Source organism: Diadema antillarum, unplaced genomic scaffold, assembly GCF_040938485.1.
Source record: "Diadema antillarum isolate AM-2024a unplaced genomic scaffold, OU_Dant_1.0 seq00000765_RagTag, whole genome shotgun sequence".
Classification (NCBI taxonomy): Eukaryota; Metazoa; Echinodermata; class Echinoidea; order Diadematoida; family Diadematidae; genus Diadema; species Diadema antillarum.
The window spans coordinates 193,708-207,809 of NW_027271655.1; the positions used below are offsets into that span (position 1 = coordinate 193,708).

A 14,102-nucleotide genomic window follows, 5' to 3' on the forward strand; every position below is an offset into this window, starting at 1 on the left:
TTCAGAATAGATCTAGCAACACCGTCTAGTATGATAGTAAAACCAGGCAAGCCTATAAAAAAACAGCACAAAGGTTTGACCTCCCGTTCCAATTTTGACCGTGCGCAAAGGCATAGGTTTCGGATGGCGTTATTGTGGAATTATATGCGGTTTTGTATACAAACAGATCTGAGACTGAAATAAATTAACTAGATGGTAATAATTATTACTAATGTACCATTATCCTTTGTTTATTCTGCAGTAGTGAAACCCCAAATCAGTATTTAACAAAGGACACCTTGGTATACAAGTAACAAGATGCCGACTGTGATAGGATTTGAGGGCAGTGCAAACAAGCTTGGTATTGGCATCGTGAGAGATGGAGAGGTCCTCTCAAACCCACGGCATACATACATCACACCACCTGGAGAAGGTACTGGAATCAAGAACTCTCACTTTCCAAACATTGTTTGCAAGTTACTCCTTGTGTGTAGACTATTCTGCATTTTCATATCTGTATTTCTTATGAGTTCCTGTATACATTCTTATATCTGTTTATCAAAAAATAATGATAATGTAATGTAAGCAGACAGTAGAGGTGGGCATTTAAATCTGTCATTTTGGGAGACTGACCTTATCTCTTGCTTCTTCATATAATGGCAGCAAAATGTCCGATCCAAACTTTATTGTGTCTGTTCTATGAGTGCATCATTTCTGAAAGATTTTTTCTCTTTTTCAATGAATAGGCTTCAAAGCAGAGAGAACATAGAGTATACAGTAAAAATATGTTAGGCATTGGGAAGGGGCCAGGGTAGTTCCAAGGAGCTGCTGAATGGAATTATCACTCCAAGGTTCAAGGTTCAAGGGCCTTGCACTGAAGATGTATCTTGACCTCAAAATTATACTTGAAGTGATATTACCCAAAAGAGCTGAAGACATTTTGCTAGAGGGAATTTTTTTAGAAACCATGAAAGCTGGTATTTTTAGATTCACATGAACTCATCATAACACTGACAGCTTCAACACAGATATTCTTCCCTTTTCTCGTATCGGTTTTCACCAACAGGTTTTCAGCCTCGTGATACAGCCAAACATCATCAGCAGCATATCATGTCCATTTTGAGGAAGTGAGTCTTTTGGGTCTGTTGGTCTTAAAGAATAATTGTAAACGTTATCAGCAGTTGCTTAGTACAAACTTTACAAACTAATGTAACTGCCAACATACCGGTACATTATGTTTGTTTGAGTGTGTTTTGTTCTTATGTTTTGTTTGAGTGAGCAAGAAAAAGGCCTGATATTATCTACTTCTGGTGAATGCAATGAATGTATGTCATACCAATTAACATTTATCTGTGACTAAATGAACTATTATGTTTCACAGATTTAATTCCATTGTTGTGACTGTGTAGTGCCTTGTGTGTGGATGCAACTTGGTTTTAGGAATAGGTAGCAAGAAAGCATAGAAATTTTTGTGTTAAACTCATAAACATCATCCTTGATTCCCTTTTCAGAGCTCTTGATGAGGCCAAACTAACACCAAAGGATATTGACTGTGTTTGCTACACAAAAGGTGAGTTTTAAAGTTTCATGTAAAGCCAATGGACTGCAGTGATTAACCCGTTGAGGATGAGTTTCAATGGGAAATGCATGTTATAGCAAAATCAGTCTGTCCTCAATGGATTACATGGCTTTGTTACTCAGCAATCCCATGATTTAAATCCTTTGTGCAGCATTTCCATATTTTCATTCCAAAGGACAGTCAATTTATATACACCTATAGGTGTACTTATACTCCTGTTACTGCTACCATTGTATTAATTGTGTTCATACAGATAATGATTATAATTATGATGATAATAGAATGATTTTGAATGTAATGGAAGTAAACAATGATTATCATACCATTTATCTACAGTACATGAACAACATATTAAGATATATTTCAGTGATCATAAATTTGCAGTAGTCATTACAGTTGTATCTTAAGTCAGCTTTGAAAAAATGGTCTTGTTAAAAATTTTGTTGAAATTAAGGTTTATATTCAATTTAGATATCTCACTTTTTTTTTTCAAAGTTGGCTTCCATAATAGCCTTATATAAATGTTGATGAAGTTTGTGTGAGCTGAAACATTTTATGTAGTATCTTACAACTTGGGGGAAATTTAGAAAACATTGCTGACAGGGTAATGGAAACATTTTTGATGTGTAGACATTGTCATTTTTCCCCCACAGGACCTGGCATGGGTGCTCCTTTAGTCTCAGTTGCCGTGGTAGCGAGAACAGTGGCCCAGCTCTGGAATGTTCCTATTATTGGTGTCAATCACTGCATTGGGCGTATCCTTACTCTACCTATCAAGTCATACCTAATTCCTTTTGACAATGGAGTTAACAGATTACTAAAGATACAAATGTATTATCTATAGTAGTGGATTTTTCCAGTAAGATCTGCTGACTGATATTTCAGGTTTTCCATGATCTTTAAGAAATGACTTTGTTTTCATTTGGAAAAGATGAAAACATACAACCTGTAGAACATGAATCGTACCTTAACTGCTGTATTGAACACATGGAAATCAGACATAGAGATGGGAAGACTGGTGACAGGAGCAAGTAATCCTACAGTCCTGTATGTCAGTGGTGGAAACACACAGGTAAGTAGCATCCAGATATGCAGAAAGGTAACCCTCTCTTTCAAATCACCATCGAAACCACAAATCAAGTAAAGCAGGTCTATTGCAAAATGCGATAAAAGTCTTAGAGGGTGAATAATTCACAGCATTCATTTTGATTCAAGCTTCTACAGTGCATTCCTGTTATAACGAACATGGTTATAAAGACATTCCGGTTACAACGAAGTAAAAATTCAGGCTGCAACATTATCCACTCTATGTATTTTTATTGTTTATTTGTTCAGTTATAACGAAATTTTGATATAACGAAAGAAACTGCTGGTCCTGAGGACTTTGTTATAATAGGAGTCCACTGTAGTACACTATTTGGAATATCAGGCTTTTCCTTTCTCTCCCACTCTCTCATTCTCTCTCCTCTCTCTTTAAAGGCAGTCAAAAGAGGCCTTGAACATTCATGGAAAATGTGAGGAAATTTTGAGAAGTGATGTCTCTGCTAAATCAATGAATAGTTCCAGCTTTGCTTCACTGTGTGCTATTCTGACACCAGGGCCCCGTTTCATAAAAATGTGATATGATAGCAACTCTTGCTGGGATGGCAATTGTTATGGTAATGGCAAGAATCCAGATTCCTGATTGGCTGTTGCTATTGGAAGTTGTCATTCCAGCAAGAGTTGCTATCCTAACATCTTTTATGAAATGGGGCCCAGATGTCATCTTATGGATGGAATTTGATTTGAATTGAAGGAGTTGGCAAACATGGATGATTTCCTACAAGCTTGTGAAAGTACATGTAGTTTAGTTCATATTCATCTCTTCATTTGAGCTTCTATTTCTACTTCTATGATGCTTCTCATCAAAGCCTGTTCAGCAACTGGATGAGGGTTTGTGGTGTGGTGTTTCTGACAGTGGATGCAATTAGTGCTGTGTGCTCTTTCAGATGTATGTACAGGTGTTCGTTGTGCAGGTAAAAAGGTTTCTGCCATTGCTCAGTTGGCTTCTATGATTCTCTTGAACTGCTCAACAGAGGGCAGTTCACTGATGTGTTGAGAGGGCCCCTCGAAGTCTCGGATTGTCCTTGGAAAGAAGCCATATTTGCAGGCATCCAGAGAAACTGGCCATCTTTTCTTGCAGTTAATCCACTTCCTTATTTGTCTGTAAACATTGATGTTATGTCTACATCCGTAATTGAGGGGAATTTATAGACGAAGGAGTTTAGGCAGCCAGTGTCAAGAGTCTTGTTATTTGATGCTTAGAGGATTGGCATTTCTACTTCTCAGACGTAAACATATCTTGATGTCCACACAGTCCATACTTTGGTCTGCTTTTATCTGTCAGAGTGTTCATTATGTTTTTTGTGTCCATGTCATTGTCAGTGTTGCTGTTGCCATATTGCGTATTGATTTCAAGATAAGCTGATGCATTTATTTCAACCTCTGACAAATATTTTATTTTTTTTTTTTTGTCGTGATGTCTCAGATACGATTTGTACTTTACATTTTGTGAAAAAGATCTGTCTCATTATGACAATTTACATATATGACTTTCAGAACATTTGTGTTGCTTTGCATTCTTTCCTTGCTTTTCATGCATCTGCCCCAAAGGGTGACAAAGACATTGTTTAATTGTTCATTTCATTTGGTTTGATTTTCGTCCACCTTATTGCCTCAACATAGACCAGTTGCACATAGCTTATTTCATGTTGCTACTGGGGCGTGTTAATAGAAATATGACAAACAAAATTCAACTTGTGATTTTTCTGTGAACTATGTATTGAGGCTCTCTGTATCACTAGTGTAAATAAAGATTTCCAACTGTTGTTTTTCTTTGTCTTTCCTTACCAGGTGATTGCATACTCACAGAAGAGATACAGGATTTTTGGTGAAACCATAGATATTGCTGTTGGCAACTGCCTAGACAGGTTTGCAAGAATACTGAAGGTAAAGATCCTTATTGATATCTAACAATTTTTTGGTGTGCTTAAAATGTTGAGATGTTGATTTCATGTTACTAAAGTGAAGAGTGTGTTTGTTTCTTGATACCAACATTTAATAGAGTCAAATTGCACCCTACCAATTCTCCATCTATACTAGATATAGATCAATATCAAATTGATGGCATCTTCATTATTTAGCAGTGATATATAAAATGTAAATTTTGTAACATGGTTTTTAAAAAAGTAAGCACTTCAAAAGTGAGATGATTTTATACATAATAGGTCTATGGGAGGCATTTTTGTCACTGTACATGTAAAGCCAGGTGAATAACCAGGGATAGACTAACAGATTTCGACAATCACTGTGGTCCTGTGCCTAGGTTCACAAGTGTAACCCAGCCTCTGTATCACTTCCAAATCCCACCATCAGCCATTCCTTGGCCTGCCTTGCCATTCTGATAAAAATCATATATAGCTCATGTAATCAACAAAGTGATCTGTGATAACACCGTAAGAAGACTTTATGCTGTCACTGTTAGTGCATGTTACCAAAAGGTATTGAGTGGTTTCTGCTCCTCTTCTTGTGTCCATGTTTTCTTCTTTTTTATTTTTTTGTCAGTGCAAAGATAAACAGCAAGATATGTTAAGCAGTGATGAGGAATACTTTGAATGAGTGAATTAAATCAGGCTTGACTTAGAATGCCAATCCCAAACCTTTCCATTTCAGCTTTCGAATGATCCCAGTCCAGGATACAACATTGAACAGATGGCCAAAAGGTATTATCCTCTTTATACACTTTATTGTAGTGAGATAACCTCTTATCATATTGGTCTTTGCTTCCTTTTTCTTTTGTATGCAAGTCTTCAAGTGATTTGAATTACTGTTCTGCCTTTAAAGCAAGTTAAAGTTTGATTGCCCTTGAAGAGTTTTGTGACAAGTCCTTACCTGCCCTGCTGTTGCTAGCGTAGTAATCAAAACTCTTTGTGTTTAAATTTTTACTGTTTTGATTTCTCAGTCTTGGTATATCTTACCCAGTTATCTTGTTTCATCAGTATTTATCATGCTCTGCCGTCCAATCCTTCCCTTTTTATGCACTCTTAAGCATAGAGAAACTCCCAGGAACATGATATATATGGGCTATTGTACGTTAGCAAATGTGTATGCCAGTAGATTCCTTTTTCGTTTAGTGTCATCCAGTGGACCGATTCATGCCAGCTTAAGGTTGAAGTTTCATCAGTAATCTTTGTGCTATAAATTTTAAGGTCACAGCTTATATTTCGAAGTGAGTGCCTGTTGAGATGTCATTACTGAATACTTTGAGTGTGCAAGAGTCCGTGTACAGTTCTGTGTGTGGAGGTTTATGTATATGCTTGTATTATGGATGTTTGTGTGTGTGTGTGTTTTCCTCAGAATAGTCATCATTATTTGTTTTTCACATTCTTCCTATTTTTTCTTTCAGAGGGGAGAAGTTCATTGAGCTGCCATATGTGGTCAAAGGGATGGACGTATCATTCTCTGGTCTCCTATCTCACATTGAGGTACCTCAGACATGAACTTCTTTTGTTTTTTTCTTGTTTCTTCATCTTTTTATGTAATATTGTGTGAGGTCCAGGGCTCCATTTCACAGAAAGTTGCTGTGATAGCCACTCTTGATAGCTGTGATGGCATGTATCATAGTAGTAATGAAAATCCCCCCTCCTGATTGGTGGTTGCTGCAAGAAGTTGCCATTCTAGCAAGAATTGCTATCAAAATTGATGATATGAAGCAACTAGTCTTAGCAATATTTCTGCCTCAGCTACAAAGCTTAAACATTTTTGGGGGCGTCAGTCTGTTCATCTGTCTGTCTGTCAACCCAAAATCTCATTTTTGCAATTTTTGAAAAACAAACACAACCCCCCCCCCCCCAAAAAAAAAAAAAAAATAGATTCAGTGGATTTTCTCAGTACCTAGTCCAGATGAGCTACATGAGGTGTAGGTGCACCAATGAGACTTTGGGAAAAATCCCGTAAGGTCAAGGGTCAAAAAACTTTGGTTTAAAGAGGCATTTTCTATGCCTATTCTATGCTTTATTCCTAGAGTGATCATTTCGATATATTCCTCAGTTGTTTAAAGGGATGGTACAGTATTGGTGGAGATGAGAATCGGGCTTTTAACTTTTTGTGAGATACCAAGAAAACACTTATGAAATAGTACAGAGCATACTATTTTACGAGGAATTCAAAGTTTATTTGATGAAAATCGGGTTTGGAATGACTGAAACATCCAAAAACAAAGTATAAGAAAGCGATCCTAATAAAAGACGTGGGTCCCACACTTTATTAGAATCGCTCTTTTTTGGATATCTCAGCCATTTCAAAACCAATTTTCATCAAATAAACGTTGAATTCCTCGTGGAATTACATGCTCTTTCATATTTCATAAGAGGTTTCTCATTATCTCACCAAAAAATGTTAGAAACCTGAAATTAGGTCTCAACCAAAACTATACGATCCCTTTAAGGAATATTCTTAACTTACCAGGTAAGTGCTGACAGCTAAAAACTGGGATATCTCGCCTTCCAAACATGTTGAACATTTCTGTCTTTTGCTGTTTTCAGTGGCGTAAATTTCATTTGTTAAACGCTATTCCAGGTTTCATTGTAAAGTTCATTCATTGTGGTTAAAATCAGTGTTAATGTGCTGTGCAAATATGCAACAATTAATGTGTGGTCACATTAATATAGCAGCTGGTTTCTGTAATAGATTTAGCCTGCTACTGTGAGAAGATTGCATTTGCTTCACCATCAGAAGAAATGTAATGTGTGCAGAGTAGGCCTGCAGATAAATGTGTTACAGATTTGACACATGCTATTGTAATCCCAAATGTCATTGTAAGATGGAATGAGCCTGAAATTAGCAGGGAATGCATCAATGGGCTGCTTCCCCAAAGACAATATACTACCATACATTTACACACCTCAGCAGAATTGTTTTTTCATGGTGGGCCAATGTGGATAGAAGTATTTCAGTAAATTTTTCCATGTCGTAAAAGAGAAAAAAAAGGGGGGGGGAGGAAAGAGAAGTTTATGATCAAATATGCTAATTCAGTAGACTGGGACATTCATGGAGCTTTCTACATCAAGAACCATTTCATGTGTCCGTTTATGGACTGGGCTATAGTTTGATATCAGTACTGAAATGTTTTCATGCTGTCTGTGATTATTTCCCTTCAGGATGTAGCTCACAAGAAGCTGAAGAAAGGCGAATGCACACCAGAAGATCTGTGCTTTTCATTACAGGTACAGCAGTAAATGATAGTTTTGTTGTTTTTATCTTTCTCTCTCTCTCTCTCTTTATCTATCTATCTATCTCTATCTATCTATCTATCTATCTATCTATCTTTCTGTCTATCTATCTATCTGTCTGTCTGTCTATCTGTCTATCTGTCTATCTGTCTGTGATGTTTGTCTGTCTGTGTGTTTGTCTGTCTGCTGTCTGTCTGTATATCTTAATTTCCAAAAACAGATTTGTTTAAACGGGCATCAAGTTGTGATACTCCTTGGTTTTTTGAGGATTTCACTGTATTACTTTTCATACTTGCTTTGGTGAAGTCTGTAAGAAGTTTTTTACATTTCTATTATCATCCTGCAACGAGAAGGAGTTTGATCGTATCATCGGGTGATTAATTGCATGTACCCCAAGATTTATCTGCAGATCAGCAAAGGCACCCTGAAAAGTAGTGTCATTGAAGAGGGCTTATGTGATACTCCTTTAGTAATGTGGTAATGTGATAGCCTCCGTGAAGGACTTTGGCATTGTTATGTATAAATTGGTTTGTTTCACTTTCATTACGTCACATCTGGGCTTTGATGGGTGAGAGTATCACTCAAATGCCAGTGGAATAGCTTGCCATATTCATTTTCACAGGCACATGAAAGTTAAAAATGTTCACCTGCCGCTCGGGCTGTAGGGTAGTTTACTGACATATTGAAATCTTACATGCAAGCCTGTATATCTAAAAATGTATGTGGCAACCCCAAAGCTTGGCCATGCCTTGCCCAACACAGCAACAGCTAATTTACCATCGCTGTGGTGGCAAAACCTTGTATCTCAAAGTTTGATTAAAATCACTTTCTTGAATAATTATTAGATTATCAATTAAGTCCAGTCAAAAATCTGTCTTACCCCAATAATGAAGCCACCACAGCATGTCAAAGGAAAAGTGATCTTATTTGTTTTAGTGTTTTGGCTGGCATGTGTATTCGCTCTCCTGGACATTTGACATTTTTGAGATACAAGGTTTTGTCGCCCAAAAAAGTGATATGCAAACTGGATTCAGAGCATTGGAATGTTTTTAAATCTTAAATGGATTAATTGACATGGTCGTTATTAGTTTTGGGAGAGAGGTGGGGAAGACAGGTAGTGTGGGCAGAGTTGTATCCATGGATTTACATACAGGTACATTGTTAAAACTGGCTTGCTTTTACCCTACTGTGCAGGAAACTGTGTTTGCTATGCTGGTGGAGATCACAGAGCGTGCTATGGCACACTGTGGGTCATCGGAGGTCCTCATCGTAGGAGGCGTCGGATGTAAGTAGATGGAGACTGGGGATGTGAAAGGTCACAGGCCCAGTATTCCTTTTCCCACATACTCTGGTGTCTTCTATTTTGTTTTATCACCATATGTACATACAAACAAACCATGAAATCTCATCTCTTTAATACATATTGCTGCATCTACTCTCTATATGTTGATGTATGTGTAGTATAGGATAGATGGATATGTAATCACTGATAGCCAAGTTAGATTTGTATTTGTCAATTAATACTCTAATCTCACTTGCACTGAATGCTATCATTCAGGTATATGTGACCCGCTACAACAAAATGGTCCTAAAGTCGCGCACGGTCGAAGCCGTGAAAATCGAGTTTAAAGTTAGAGCATCAAAATTGGTCAAAACTTACGATTTTCTGAATTTGATATATTATTAGAGTCTGACATGTCTTCTATCATCTGTCGAAATTTTGAAGCAAAATGATGAAAGGAAAGACCAAAAAATTGCGTATTTCTGGGCCATGTTTTTTTGGCGTTTCAACGAAGCAGAAACTGGTTCGAACATTTGGATTGAGCGCCACACATAGGCTCCGCCCCTAACAACGACCAGAGTGATCTCATAGGTCAGTTTGCTGCTTGCCACTAACCGAAGCGTGAAGCTCGCACACTGCCCAGTCGACTGGTGCGTGCGGGCGGGTTGCGCTATGCCTAGCCGCTTCTCCTGACATCCTGGTTACTGATTGGTCGGTGAGGAGACCGTCGACGCTGTGTTTGAATGAGCATTTTGGGGGTTGCTAGGGCTTAACTTCTATTGTCCGGAGGTGAATACTGACTTGCGTGTCTCTTGATTGTGATTGCGTCGTAAGGAGAACTTTTAGGGCGCTTTTCTCGAAACAGTGATTTCTCAGACGTCTTGACATGCTCTCTTTTAAACATCGATATCTCCGCAGCCGATTATTTTTATAAGATGTGTTATATATCAATTTAAAGCAGAAAGATTAGGGAATTGTGTCATGCAATTTTCAAATAATCGACCTCGCCCGACTTTAGGATCATTTTGTTGTAGCGGGTCACATATGTTTGTAGGCTGTTCACTAACATATTATGTCAGTATTATTGGTGGTAAATTTATATCTTTCTTGCAGGGTAAGGGATTTGGTGTATTTGCTGATTTAATAAATGTTTGTCAAATGACCAGAAAGAAAAATATTTTCAAATATACGACTTGTAGAGGAGCAAGGACGGTTTTGTCACCAAGAATTTCTCTGACATTTGTATCAAACTGTTTGTCTAATTTGTTTGGTAAGATATGCTGAAATCTTGATTGATACAAATTGAAAATCAGTTGATGATTTCAAGGTTCTTTCGAGATGGTATCATTTTGCATAGCAATCACCTGTTACTTTTTAACCCTCTCAGCATGACGTTGCAATACTACGATTGACTTGTACCTGTGGAGCACATAGACAGATACCTTATGTAATGTGAGCTGCAGCAAGATCATAGTGTTGTGATTTCTGCTAGAGCTGTGTTCAAGAGAAACTCCAGTTCATTTTTGGAATGATTAAAAGAGGAACTAAAAGCCAAATAAAGTGGCATAGATTTCATTTAAATCAGATAACATCATGACCTCCGCCAATATGTGTATGTCATGATAACTAATATTACTTCTTTGTAAAATTGTGCGAGAACTTCAAAATTCCACATCATTTTCCTTTTAATTCTTGGTTTTGTTTAAGTGAAACTTTCAATGCTCAGTTTCTTGATATAACTCTATGAACTCTGAATAATCCATCTCACATGGAGTGGAGTGTGTTACTCCCACTGGTAAGCTGTCTGTGTGCAATGTCCCTGGCTTGTTGAGATTGTGGTACTCAGAGGGTTGATTACCAGCTAGATTGAGTCACTGATGCTATTTCCCACACGCTGTGCCCCCTCCCTCCAGGCAACGCCAGGTTACAGGAGATGATGGGAAAGATGGCGGAGGAGAGAGGAGCATCGCTGTGTGCCACGGACGACAGGTGAGGATTGCTTTGGTCTCGTCTCGGTCTTAAGTTTAGAATCACACACTTCTCCCTTTCTTTTTCTTTTTCATGATAAGGAACTCATTATGCTAAAAGGGTTGTGATGTTTTGTGAGATACAATGATAAGAATTGATGGATCGGTGCTATTTCTATCCACAGACGTCTACTTCTTGGAACCGGTAATTAATCATGACAAAAAATTGTGTGTTTCACTTTGGACTTAACTATCATTGGTTATCATCTGTTGTTAACTTCAGTTGTATCTTGTAACTGATTAAATTGTGCCTGAAGGTTGATCAGACTGAATTTATCTTTACATGCGTTGTCTGAATTGATAGGTACTGCATCGACAATGGGGCCATGATAGCACAGGCTGGCTGGGAGATGTTCAACTCTGGGATCACCACCCCTCTGGAAGAAACCTGGTGCACACAAAGGTAACAAACTATAGGAGAAGCAATGTACACTGACATAAATTGTCACAATGCCAGTTGCTGCAAAGGGAGTGTGTTCTTTGCTCTTCACAGCAGCTGAAAGACATCATTCCATTTTCTTATAATGTACAGGGGGGGGGGGGGGGGAGAAATAATCAACTACAAGGATAGACAAAATAAAAGTTGATTGCAATTTCAAATATCTCATATGAGATTCTGTTCTCATTTTTTCCATAATTTTTATTTCCAAATTCTGTTTTTAATCACACAAGCATTGTGCATACCTGGTACTTTATGAGAATGTCAAGTTTAATTCATGAACTCATGTCACAGTATGGCTGTTGGTGATCAAGGGTAGATGTCGATGGGTTATTTATTGTGTATAACATTGCATTTCTGGACGCAACACCCAACAGTGGTAATGAAGGTGTGCTTCTACAAATATCATGTGTATCTATGATTTAGCCTCAAATTCCCTATGCAGTGTAGTGTGAAAGTCATTGCCTGAAAAGTACCAGGTACTATAAGACACAATGTTTTCGCGGCATGAAATTTTCGCGAATTGGAGCCGACAGCCTTTTTTGCCGGCATGAAATTTTCGCCGGCGTGAAATTTTCGCGAGTTGCGTCTAACATCAATGCCTATAGTGTAGACAAGAACATTCACATGCATTTTAATTTTGCGAATCTTTGCTCTCGCGAAATTAAAATGCACGCGAACATCCCTCGTTTTACAGTAGTTCTTGAACCAGAAGTGGAGTAACTTTTGGTGATTAGTTGACCAGCATAAAATCAGGCCAAAAAAAGAAGAAGAAGAAGAAAAAAGAAAAGCGGAATAAATCTTGAAGTAGTTGATGCCATTAATACCATGACACTCACTTTTACTTAAAGGGTGTGTACAGTTCTGGTCGAGGTGAGGATTTAGCTTTTAGCGTTTTGCGAGATATTCAGAAACCACTCTATGAGATGCAATTCTAAAGGGTATCAACACTTTATTTGATGAAAATCGGTTTTGAAATGGCTGAGATATTAAAAAACAAGGTGAAACAAAGAGATCCTAATAAAGTTGTGGCCTGTCGCCTTTTATTATTATCACTTTTTTGCATATCTTGGCCATTTCAAAACCAATTTTCATCAAATAAACGTTGAATCCTTCTTAGAATTACATGCTCTTTCATATTTCATAAGAGGTTTCTCATTATCTCACTTAGGAATGTTCAAAACATGAATCCCCACCTCAACCAGTACTGTACAGCCCCTTTAAGTTTTCATGGTGTTGGTGTATCCATCTTCTGTACTAATTGCTATGTCTGGTTGTAAATTCAAGCAATGATGTTGATTTTTACCATCAGGTACAGAACTGATGAAGTGGAGGTAGCGTGGCGGGACTGACGACACCCAGATTACCCACCTAGTATCATCCCTGGCTACAGGAGTCCACCTCAAATGTTGCCTTTGACCTTTGAACTCTGGTGCTTGGTTGCACTTTTTGTGGCACCATGTTAATCTGCTGCGTCATGCCCAGGAGACACTGAATGTTGCATTCAGCACGGCCTATCCAGTCACTTCTGAGTGAACCCTTGCAACTCCTGCCCTCTAGACATACTCTCAGGAAAGAATTCACATTTTTCCTCCACATCAACACACTGAAACTGACCCCGATTCCCTTTGGTATTGCTGTGTGCTGTCCTATGGAATTTTTCTGGCTATAAACAAGAACAACAAAAAAGTAAAGAAGTTTATCTGAGATCTGACAAAACAGTTGTGAACCTACCACGACACAGGATTTTCCATGGGTTTGGAAAAAAGAATTATCTTCCACAGCCCTGATTACAGTTATGATTATGGAGTTCATCATATTGATTACTTTACATTATACCCTTCCCGTAATGTCCATTTGAGTTGAATAAGTTTGATCAAGTCTTGTATAAATGGTTAGGGACCATTGCAGTCCTCTAATATTTCCCCTTTCAGCCATATTGAAACAAATGCCCTTTCCCCTAAGTGAATACCATGTCCTTTGACAAAGTGTTTTAATTCGCCGGTGAATACCGTGTGTTTGGACACGCTTTACCCCAGGGAGAATGGCTTTGTGGTACAGATGTTTCTCAACAAATGCAGAAAAGTACTTCCAGTTGATTATGTAATGGCTTTCAGTTAATTTTGTAATGTCTTATCATTGTTCATTTCTTACAAACTCTTTCTCCAAAAGTGAATCATATGCAATGTGTATATTATGTAGACAAACAGCTAGATATCTAAGGATCTGTAAATATTTGTATTAGGGAAAGGATGCGAGTCATCATTCTTATTGCACAAATACACTGATTATGAGACTCTTGTTTCAACCTAGTAAGTCAATAACAGCACACATAAAAATGCGGAAAAACAAATTCCTTGTCGTGGAATTGTTGTGATACAGCTTGTGATGTTCTAGGGAACATTTCAACATGCTGGAATAGCAGTAACTGTTGCATTATTCCGTATATGTATATTTGGAGATTGCAGTACAGGGACAACCCATAGCAAAGCAGCCACAGGGAGTGCCAATTTGACCTCATTGTAAC

General features: G+C 37.9%; 1 protein-coding gene across 1 annotated transcript; it reads left to right on the plus strand.

Annotated features, from left to right (window-relative positions):
- Positions 1-270: 270 nt before the first annotated feature.
- LOC139738709 (probable tRNA N6-adenosine threonylcarbamoyltransferase) lies at positions 271-13,250 on the plus strand. Its single transcript, XM_071649343.1, has 13 exons — positions 271-412; positions 1,046-1,106; positions 1,491-1,549; positions 2,212-2,313; positions 2,557-2,630; positions 4,451-4,546; positions 5,270-5,319; positions 6,003-6,081; positions 7,756-7,821; positions 9,022-9,112; positions 11,023-11,098; positions 11,441-11,539; positions 12,888-13,250. Exons 1-13 carry the CDS (start codon positions 298-300, stop codon positions 12,925-12,927), a joined length of 1,008 nt encoding a protein of 335 aa, XP_071505444.1. The 5' UTR covers positions 271-297; the 3' UTR covers positions 12,928-13,250.
- The last annotated feature ends 852 nt before the right edge of the window (positions 13,251-14,102 follow it).

Excerpts from the sequence above, each read along its gene's own strand:
- LOC139738709 (XM_071649343.1), top strand. The coding sequence starts at position 298 with ATGCCGACTGTGATAGGATTTGAGGGCAGTGCAAACAAGCTTGGTATT. Across the intron at positions 2,631-4,450 it reads TCAGTGGTGGAAACACACAG|GTGATTGCATACTCACAGAA; the intron begins GTAAGTAGCATC and ends TTTCCTTACCAG. Across the intron at positions 7,822-9,021 it reads ATCTGTGCTTTTCATTACAG|GAAACTGTGTTTGCTATGCT; the intron begins GTACAGCAGTAA and ends CCTACTGTGCAG.